Genomic DNA, 11,092 nt, shown 5'->3' with positions numbered 1-11,092 from the left:
AAGAGTAAAATTTGCGTCGTCCGCATACTGGGATATTATATACGTTACACCATTTTTGTCGCTACCGTTTATGTTTTTAACTTTTTAAATTGCATTTGAAAGTAATTCAGCACATACGAGAAACAAACATGGCGAGAAAGGATGCACTTGCCTGCAGCCTCTGCCAAGATGGAAATACTCGGATACGTGACCAGCATTAACAGTAGCACTGAAGATACTTGACTGCGATAGTTTGATCAGGGAGACTATATAGAGAGGGAGAAGAAACTCCCCGGAAAGCCTCTGAACGTATGTCTCGGGTCGTTACGTAACCAGCCAGTGTAGTCAATATGGCGTCAGCGTAGTTTGTAAGATTGATCCCGAGTTACTAGTATGTGGTTTGGTTTAAACATATTTATTTCCAAGAAGGGGATTTGGATTGGTAAACAAGCAATATATTGCTTATGTTAATACCGCTCCAGGATACAAGTAACTTATATAAAGCAGTCGTGAGGCGAAAAGCATGCAAATATCAAACAATAAACAATAGCTTTCTGTGAATGTAACAATCAAAACGTGATAACATAGCCACTTATAACATTAAGATCGTTAATGTCGGAAGTGCAGTTTCACTTTACTATTACAACACAAATCTGCCTGAGAGTACAATGAAAGAATGGATAGATTCTAATAGTTCGTGATTATCGTTAGCAGATCCACTAGGGTGGCCGTATAGTATTGATTTGATATCATATCCTTTGGTATAGAAGTGCATTTTGTGTCTTATGTCAGAGTAATTTATGCACGAAAAAAAATAGTGAATTGGATCTTCGTAAGAGTAGCCACAAGAACAAGACGGATTTGAAGATAAAAATCGTTCATATTTGTGTGCGTTTAAATCACTGCAACCGAGCCTGAGTCGCGAATGAATAATCTGACAGAATCTTGATCCTGAGTTTAAATTAAAGTAGGTTTGATTATTATATGACACACTAATTTTTTTCGTAAAACTACCCAGAGTAGCCGATTCTCTATGATCAGTAGACAAAGAATTCCACAATCTTACAGTATCTGGGAGAAATGACTTAGCATAAATTGCACTTTTGCTATCGATAGTTTGGAGTTTCAAACGATCTCGAAAACTGTAGTTTGCTGTGTCAGATACCTTAGGAGGGACGAGATTGCTGAAATATTTTGGAGTGAAATTATTAACCATCTTATAGAAAAATGTTAGTTTTTGGATGTGTCTACGAGTACATAGTGGTTGGAAATTTGTCTCATCATAAATTTTCTTATGACTCGTACCGCGAACAGCACCGCAAATAGTTCTGAGTGCATCAAGATTAAGTTTTTCAAGTGTTAATGCTTGCTGTTTGGTACAGTTGTCCCAGATGTGACAACAGTAGTCGAAAATAGGCAAAATACATTGTATCTACATTGTTTGCAAAGTTTCCGCGAAAGACGATATTTAAAACCTCTAAGACAGTTTACCATGGGTGCGACCTTTTTAGCGATGCAGTTAACATGGTCTGTCCAGGAGCAGTCATGCTGTAAAGTAAGTCCCAAATGTTTATGGCTATTAACACCATTAATGTTATAACCCTTCATTGTTAAATTTAGTTTTGGGCTTGGCCGCACTTTACGAGATAATTGTATAGAATCTGTTTTATTGGGATTAAATGTAACTTGCCATTTGTCGGCCCAATCAGAAATTTTACGAAGATCATTACTAAGACACAGAGCAGTTTCGGCAGGATCGTCTATTATAGCATAAAGTGATGTGTCATCTGCGAAGAGACGGATATTGCTGTTAATTCCTTCAACAATGTCGTTGACATAAACTATAAACAGCAGGGGTCCTAGGACAGAGCCTTGTGGGAACGCCGGCTAAGAGTGATCTTTGGTCAGACGTATAACCATTTATAACAACTCTTTGAACTCTGTTGTCTAGATAACTCTCAAACCATTTCAACAAATTACCCCCGATACCATAACGTCTTAGCTTGTGTATAATACCTTTATGCCAGACCTTGTCAAAAGCCGTACTCACGTCACAAAATACAGCCCTAATTTCCTTACCTCTATCGACTGCACTCGCTATAAAGTCATACAGGTACGTTAGTTGATTTACTGTTGAATCACCTGGCACGAAACCGGATTGTAAGTTTGTAAGTATTTCATTATCCCTAAAATGATTGAATACGTGTTTGAAAATGCATCGTTCAAAAGTCTTTGCTACACAGCTTGTTAGTGCGACTGGTCGATAGTTACAGCATTCATTTATACTGCCTTTTTGTGAATAGGAACAACCAGAGACCATATAATAGATCTATCTATTATATGGTCTCTGGAACAACTAATGCCTCCTTCCAAATATCGGGAAACACTTTGTTCTTTAATGATATATTAAAAACTTCAGATAAGGGAACTGCTAATTCTCTTGCATTCATTTTCAGGAATTTGTTGCCGATACCATCTGGGCCTGTTGCTTTAGTGGTGTCAACAGAGAAGAGAATATCGTAGATTTCTTGCGAACTAAGTGTTAGGTCACATAATGGATTATCTACCGCTGAGTGAATTTCGGGAATATCCCTATTTGGAGCATCTACTCTTGCCTGATCTGCAAAGAAATCATTCATAATGTTTACTGTTTCAGCACTGTCATCGTATAGTTTGTCGTTAGTATGTTTAACAACGGATTAAATTCGCTGTGTTGTAACAACTGAAATCTTACATGTAGAAGATAAGTTAACTATTTTGTCACTTCAGTTTAAGTCAAATAATTGGTATTAGTGTTATTAGGACAGTAGATTTGTAGTTACGTTTCACGTCGGTATGTTATAGCTCACTGGCTTCCATTCTCGATTCATAGCGAAGATAGACTAAATTGTGCCTATAAAAACTTCTTTCACACATTCGTTTAATTTTTAGAAGGGAAACATACCTTTTGTTGAAAGGTATTTGCAAGTAATAGTGATAGTTTTATGACTTTAAAAATTGTTAGGGTGTAATTGAGGTACGTGAACTATATGACATATCGCTGATCTGTTCTGATCCGCCATTGAAATGCTATACGCCGTTGTTTTAGTATTCCTAGATATTTCCTAAAAAACATCTTTCACATATACCTTCAATTCATACCAGGAGAATATACTATCAGGTGAAATGTGTTTGCAAATAATAGTGATGGTTTTAAAATCGAAAACAAAATGTTAGGGTGTTATTGAGGCGTGTGAAAAATATAACATATCGCTGATCTGATCCGCCATTGAATTGCTATACGCCGTTGTTTGAGTATTCCTTGTTATTTCCTAAAAAAAAGTGTGTGAAAAATATGACATAACGTCGATCTGATCTGATCCGCCATTGATGCGTGTAGGTTATAGTTCCATAACTTCTCTCTTGTTGATCATGTTATTTGACAAAACTAGAAAGGTGTTTAGAACGCTTTGTGACAGTTTTACACTTATTGTTTTATGAGGGGTGTATGACAGTGTCAGTTAACATTTTGTTAATGTCCATTCCATTCCCCACATGCAATAAGATATATGATTTACTTATTACTGTAAACAAAAATGTCTCAGAGTAGATTTTTTAAAAGGACAACTGATGTTGACAGTTGTGTTCTCGCGATACTTTTGCGTTCTTGAACATGTTTTGGGAGGGAAGGCCGCGGTGTATCATTTATTCTTTCATTCATTTACATATGTACTTCTTTCTTCTATTCTTTTTCTTTATTTCTTTCATTTATTCAGATAATTCTTGCTCTTAATTTTTACTATAATGCATTCATTTATTGTAAAATTCCGACTGATACAATAAACTGGCTGAAGTTCTATTAAACACAACTGAAGATGCGCTGGGAACGAGCCAAGTCACTGTGTGCGTTGGAGCATGACGAGGCACACGTTGATTAGTACAAATGGTAAAGAAAGCAAGCGAGTGACCTATCCCTGTTGTAGAGTATCCCTGCTATAATTCATCCATCCATCCATCCATCCATCCATTCATTCATTCATCATTCATTCATTCATTCATTCATTCATTGTAAAAATCCAACTGATACAATAAACTGGCTGAAGTTCTATTAAACACAGCTGAAGTTGCGCTGGCAACGAGCCAAGTCACTGTGTGCATTGGAGCATGACGATGCACATGTTGATTAGTACAAATGGTAAAGTAAGCGAGCGAGTAACTTATCCCGGTTGCAGATTATCCCTGGTTTGATCTATTTTTTTAAAGAAGGTTCCTTTGCCTGTACGCTTTGTTGGTTCTCTGTTTATTGGTTATAAGCCTGATAGGTGTTAGTTGCATGTGGTGAATGATTGAAAGTTGTGCATTATATATATTAGCATTCATTCATAACAAACACATAGACGAGTGAAGCAATAAGTAGTAGTTTACAGTAGAAGGCTGTACGAGGCGATGGCGTTTTTGCATGACGTCATGCAAAAAAATGTTCTACGGTACACAATTCTTCCGCAACCTCTTTATGAAACCGGTTTCGCTTTGAAACAATAAAGATAACAAAAATACGCCATTTTGACAATTTGTTGCATTAAGACGTGACGTGGATAATGAATAAAATGCCACGCTCGGTCATATTTCATACAAATTATATACATGTACACAAAATTCCACAGGATCCAAAGCCGGACAGTACACCATTGAAATAAAAGAAAATATAGTAGAAAATACACGTTATGGTCGGATTTACAATGTTTGTAGATATTTCCTAACTTTGGGCATATATTTCACACAAATCTAACCTTTGTAACATATGCTCATCGTACATTTTCTTATGCATAAACATGTAGCGTTCAAGCACCTCGTTAACATGCAATTTAACATGCTGAAATCTTCAAAGTGTCTCCGTGACCTTGAAGATTAAATCGACTGGGCTTTGCACCTTCCTTTGACGAAGCTTGGTGTCAAATATGAAGAAATTCCAGTCGCTGGTTCTTGAGGAGTGTCGCTGACAAACATAACATGCAGGTTAATATGCTGAAATCTTCAAAGTTTCGCCATGACATTGAGGAATGTAACTATACATGGTATTTTATTAATCGTGATGAGATACACAGAGAAAAAAGGGCATATATACTACAAACAAAAGTGTGGGAACACCCTAAACGTTATACAGGACAAATTTTATGGATAGCAACTTCTTGAGTTTATTTTCACGACGTTTCGGGGCTTATCCCAGTCCCCTCTTCAGGTTGAGCTGAACTGAACAGTAAGGCTAACTGTTAACTCTGCTGAGAGTTAACAGTTAGCCTTACTGTGCTGAGAGTTAACAGTTAGCCTTACTGTTCAGTTCAGCTCAACCTGATGAGGGGGCTAGGATAAGCCCCGAAACGTCGTGAAAATAAACTCAAGAAGTTAACTGCTATCCATAAAATTTGTCCTGTATTGCTACGCCAACTTCTAAATGCCTTTGAAGAATCACCCTAAACGTCGATAGTCATATAAACTTTAACGCGGTCATTTATACTCTAAGGTAAACGAAACCCTTTGCGTGCTTTATGGGCGTTTGTACGCCATTTTAGAACATGTATAGAAGCACCTGATTCAATTTTCGTTGAGGTTGACATTATACGAGATTATTAATTTACTTTGGCATATACAAATGTCCTTTCAGGAGCTTGTATTAATTGCTTTGCATCAGCGTACTTTTAACCATTTGGCTACCCATTCATCCCGAATACTTATCGGGGAAACATGAAGAAGGTAATTTTACATTAAACAGAACATATTGGACTGAGGGAACAGGTTAAAATGGCATCACAAAAATGGCCACACTGATTCTAGTCAAAATGGCCACAGCTCTCTATCAAAATGGCCACGCACAAAGATTGACTGCTCCTGCGATGTAAAATCCAGCTTAACAGAAATAGTTATCGTCATATCTGTGGAGTAGTTTCGTTATTTAAAACGCTTGCCAATGACAATAATTTCCAGCACGTGTCATGTTCCGAAAAAGCAAGTTGGTCACAATCCACTCCGCATTGCACATGCAACCGAGCCACAGCAAATGACTGGGACCCTGTCTAAAAGGTGTCTAAAAAGGGTAAGCGTGCGGCACGCACCAACAGTTGAACTAGTCTAGTTTCACTTTTCGAAAAGTTTGTTTATGTGGATTGTGGACGAAAATGCTTAGTGTGTGTATTTTCCCGAAACATAGGGGATAATATATTTACAAGTGAAATGACACAGAAAACAAAAACTCATGTAGGAAAGAAAATCTGTAGGGCCCTTCAGTGTTAATTTCTTGTAGAATTTCATTCACTTGGCGGAATTCCGTTTGTTGTTCACATCGTTCCAGAATTTGAAACAATATCCTTTAAAGTGGCGGGAGATCTGAGTGCATGACGAGTTGCTGGTATGTTTCTTCTAGTAGCAACCTTAAATCAACGATAGCCATATCAATAATTTTCTTGTAATTCACCATCGTATGTAGTCTCGGAGGTGCAACGGATTATGTTCCGCAGTGTTTTTCATGGAAGATTTAAGGGCAAAGTGTAAATGTTGGTGACGGTGTGGGTCGGGGCTGACATTAGTCTTATCATGGCTTATGTACAACTTTACGAGTGTATCAAAGTTTGCTAACCCCAATTCTACCATGACTTCAGCAAATACTGGATTGTAATTGCTTAATCACCAGTATAATTGTTATAGCTCGGATATTTGTATTTATGACCTCACGCTACGCGTTTGTGTTCAAATCTAATTTAGAGGTATTATAATTTCTTTGGGCATGTACGCTGTCCTCAGATTTTCCAACACAGTGCGTTTATCTCCTAAATATGGCGTGGTGTTATGATGTCTTCTTTTGTATACTTTCCCTGAATATTTTTGGTAAGACTTCCGTCTGTATCCCTTTATATCTTAGAGATAATGAAAACTTTCTTTGAGTGACATTTTTAGAAGTAGAACACGTATTTCAAAGTTTCAGTATGTCAAGATGCAATTAAGAGAAAGCGTTGAAACTCATCCTTATCACATGAGAGATATATATTGATGTCATATGATTTGACTAGGATGAAATTAGGAGGGGATACAGGCCGAAATCTTTCCTATTTATCGTTAATCTAAGGCTTCAGATATAAATGAAATATTTCGGGGTGACATTTGAAAGAGCCACTGATCCAGAGCAGTTTCCATGGACTGGTTGTTGCTTTATTGTTCTCCCCTTGAGATGATATCCCAGAATTCGTGACTAGTTCTGAGAGCTGTGCTGCGACACCAGCATCTGTTATTTATTACATTTATAACTACAGATTGATCAGCAAAGATTAAATCTTTCTTACTCGATAATATTTCTGTCTTCATTTTTCATTATTTTGGAAACAAATGAAAACTTTAAACAGAATTAAAATAGACTACAGTTATTACAACCATGTCAGGCTATTACCTTGTTCAAAGAATGTGTCATTATCCTTTTAAACACAATAAAGAAATATATGCCATTCATCGGTTGCTGATAAAGAATCTTGTTCCATGTCATGTGTTTTTTAACATTCGGGTATGAGAAAAAGTGATAAATTGTTTCAGATTTTTCACACTAGTGTATAGTTGCATTGGTTGCCTCAGATAGCACACCTGGCAACTAACTGCATGATGTCCACCATTCTTAAAAGAAGTAATTAGCCAGTTACGAGCATCAATCGATGTGTTGTCGCTTAATCTTTTGAAGTAAGGACGTTTTCACACAGGCACTTTACACCATGGCATATTGAGTATAGATCACTAAATCTGCAATACATAAACACCAACTTTTGCTAAATCCTCTGTGCAAGATAATGTTAACAATTAATCATCAGCGTGTTATCGGTTAATGCTTTAATCCATGTTTATTTTTGTAACTCAGCTGATAATTCTTCTTTCTGCACTTCCAGGCGCATATTACATAGCATGTAATATATCAGCCTTATCTGATTTTATTTTAATTTGAAATTGCCTAGATAAACACATTTCCAAGTATCTGAACCAAGGATCATATGTAAGAAGACATACAAAGAAATGAACGTTATAGTCCTTAGATGTAATCTTGTGATAAGACATCAGCAAGTAACAATGCATACATAAAATCACATCTTGTCAAGTACAGTAGTCAATGCATATAATTTGCCTTTTGTATGTGGAAATGACAGTCTGGTTATGGAAATCCGATTTCCGGATAAGTGAGTAATTTTACGATATTGTGAATTTGCCCAGTCCCCATGCCTGTAATGGTCGAAGGAGCAAGTGCTGACCAGTTTTCAGTCTGGTTTCGTAATTAGACTGTTGACAAGAAATATTCATTTCTCTGGATCAGTGCCTCTTTAACTTGCTTGAGAGGTGATCAAAAGTATGTAGAATCACCAAGAAAACAATACAAATGCCGTTCTTTTTATGTTTTAGTTTTGACAGATCTGTTAAGCTCAAACAATTTGGCTTTGCTATGTTTCGGTCTCATCATCCCCATTTTGTTTCACCTTTTATCTTGATACCCACAAAAAACCAAATCTACAGTAAATGCATCACAAACTGAAGTAAACAAATATGCAAGAAATATTGTGTGTTTGAGATTGATAGAAGTCATCTAGAATCACACATTCAGATACTAAAGTTCATTAAAAAGCAATTTGAAATTACAATTGCTCGTTAAAGTGACACCCCTTCATGTTGCCTGAAAGAGCTTGTTTTGGAGACACTACCCATCCACTTTCAGATGATGTAATCATAAGGACATAAACTGTAACTTATTGAAATGGTTTCACTATTTCATACATGATGCCAAGGGTTCAGACTAAACACTGAATGGTCACACAAGTGTCAGCTCACAATAGATTGTAAACAGTACTAGCTTGAATAGCTGGACACAATGTTTTAGGAAGATTGAAATGGTGGTGTCCTTAATAAACAACCCTCGGCTAAATATAAATTAAGCAATTCAAATCTGTGACTGTTGATTATTATACTTAAGATGTTATCAATGATATTATCTGAAGGAATACCATTGTCCAAGAGGTACCAAATGACAAAAGGTTTTCCATTTTCTGGAGGTTTGTTAGAAATATTATACCTCAATGTGTTGTGATGACTAATATCACCTTAACCACATTCCTCACATATGTTAAATTTTGGATGTAGATTTGCTAAGGATTCCTTGAAAATACAATGGAAGCTTTTCAAACTTTGAACATTGACACTACAATTAGTCTACATACAGTCTTTGATTTTTGTTTTGATAATTGCACATTCCTTGTTCTATATGAATGAATGAATATTACATGGATGTATGCAAACCACATCATGCCACCTCAATATATCCAATCAGTGATCAATAATCCCACAGTCTTTCTTTTTTAGATTTCAAACCATGGGTATAACTGGACTCCTGCCATACTTGAAAACGATCCACACTCCAGTGAATATTTCACAGTTTGAAGGTTGCACAGTTGCAATAGATGCATATTGCTGGCTTCATAAAGGCGCATTTTCATGTGCTGACAAATTGGCACTTGGTGAGACTTCTGACCAGTACGTGAGTTTTCAGTCATATATAATTGATTCAATGAACATGTTCAAATTGAGTAAATGACAGCAAATCTGCCAATTGTTTCAGTTTGATTATTTCACCATTTCTTTTTCGTACGGATGTTAGTAGTAGTGAAAGTAGTGTAGTACCTCTATTGATTTTGAAATGTGGTAATACATATCTTCTTCCGTAATTAAGCTTGGCAAATTCACTCTGTAACACATGACGTGGATCAGAGAGAATTTTCATAGATAAATTCAAATTATTTTTGCTTATCCTGACTCATGCTTAATTGCTTTCTCTCCTCTTCCTGGCGAAGGTAGTGGAACACCTTAAATCCCTTGAAGTTGAAGTTCCCTTCTAAAAGAAGCGGACGTAAAATCACACTCACCCATGTATGACGTCCCTTTTCCCGTGCACATGGTCAGCTGACCACAATGCTACTTCACTCTCTCCATATCGCTCGATATGCAACTGGATTCAACTGGAGTTCCATACACGGCGTAAAGGCTTTCATTCTTTTGATTTTTCTAACTAAATTTATGCTGTATACGGTTTTTGGCTCATATATATTTGTTATTTTTATACAATTTTGTAATTATTGTGTCTATTTCTAACACATATTTCGTCAACTGAGAATTAGTCTCACTGGATGAAATCGTGTTTTCAGTGCAGATTACGACTGTCGGCCGTTGACCTGCACATACTTTGCCCGGTGTGTAAACCTTTATGTTCTGCTCACATTCGTTGTGTATTTTGCTTTAAACTGTCTGAAGCAGAATTCTTATTATGTTAATGGTCTGTTCATAGACGTGCTAGAGACAAGCAACATCCGCTCGCATTAGCCATGTCTAAATCTAATGAGATAAAGTCGGGTAACTGTTTAATAGTTGATGCTGAGATTCATTCCAGCGAGAAGCCCGCCATATCTCCAAGGTCGTTTCCAGGGTCGGGTGAGTCCCCTCCCAAGACATTTCATGCAACAATTTACAACGCAGATGATGAACCTCATGGAGCGAAGATTGGAAGAGGAAAGACGACTGCACTCACTAATTACGTCGACTGTGAATCAGTGAGAGCATTCATTTGGATCGGGACTCACGTCTAAAGATGAAGAGTAGGTGCATGCAAGCACACACTCCAGAAGATCCAGGTCCCAATCATCAGATCGCAGCACAAAGAAGGATATACCCACGCCGAGTGAGTGCACTCATACGAGTAGCTATACTCGGGTGAGTGACGTAATGAGTTCGCGTGAGTGCACTCATGGATGGAGAAGGTCTCCTTCAGTCTCCCCTATTTATAGAAGATGTATGCAGTCATCCTCCTGTTTGGACTTTGACTCGCGCAGTCAGGATTGTCGGGGATCTATGAATTTATCTTTCTGTAGGAATATTGAAGTTAGACAACAGCGTGAATTGTCAGCAGAGGAAGTCTTATTTTTGGACGGGGAAATCACATCATAGATTACAGATGGTTTAAACCTGGCTTCCCCATCAAAGAATACCAACAAGATCAACACATACATGATGAAGAATGACGACATTAATACGTTAACATTTCTGCCGATACCTGAGACTTTGTCTACAG

At 37.2% G+C, this 11,092-nt stretch overlaps 1 protein-coding gene across 3 annotated transcripts in view; it reads left to right on the top strand.

Annotated features, from left to right (window-relative positions):
• Positions 1-6,092: 6,092 nt before the first annotated feature.
• The window catches only part of LOC137294598 (exonuclease 1-like), an 86,774-nt gene continuing 81,774 nt past the window's right edge, over positions 6,093-11,092 (top strand). Inside the window, exons 1-2 of one of the 3 annotated variants that reach the window (XM_067825649.1) lie at positions 6,093-6,361; positions 9,334-9,504. In XM_067825649.1, coding sequence (XP_067681750.1) covers positions 9,344-9,504 — 161 coding nt within the window. In that variant the 5' untranslated portion in view covers positions 6,093-6,361; positions 9,334-9,343. The remainder of the gene's footprint in view (positions 6,362-9,333; positions 9,505-11,092) is intronic. The other 2 variants (XM_067825651.1, XM_067825652.1) reach the window with 2 other exon arrangements.

Source organism: Haliotis asinina, chromosome 8 (assembly GCF_037392515.1).
Source record: "Haliotis asinina isolate JCU_RB_2024 chromosome 8, JCU_Hal_asi_v2, whole genome shotgun sequence".
Lineage (NCBI taxonomy): Eukaryota > Metazoa > Mollusca > Gastropoda > Lepetellida > Haliotidae > Haliotis > Haliotis asinina.
This window is presented reverse-complemented; position numbering and strand designations above follow the sequence as displayed.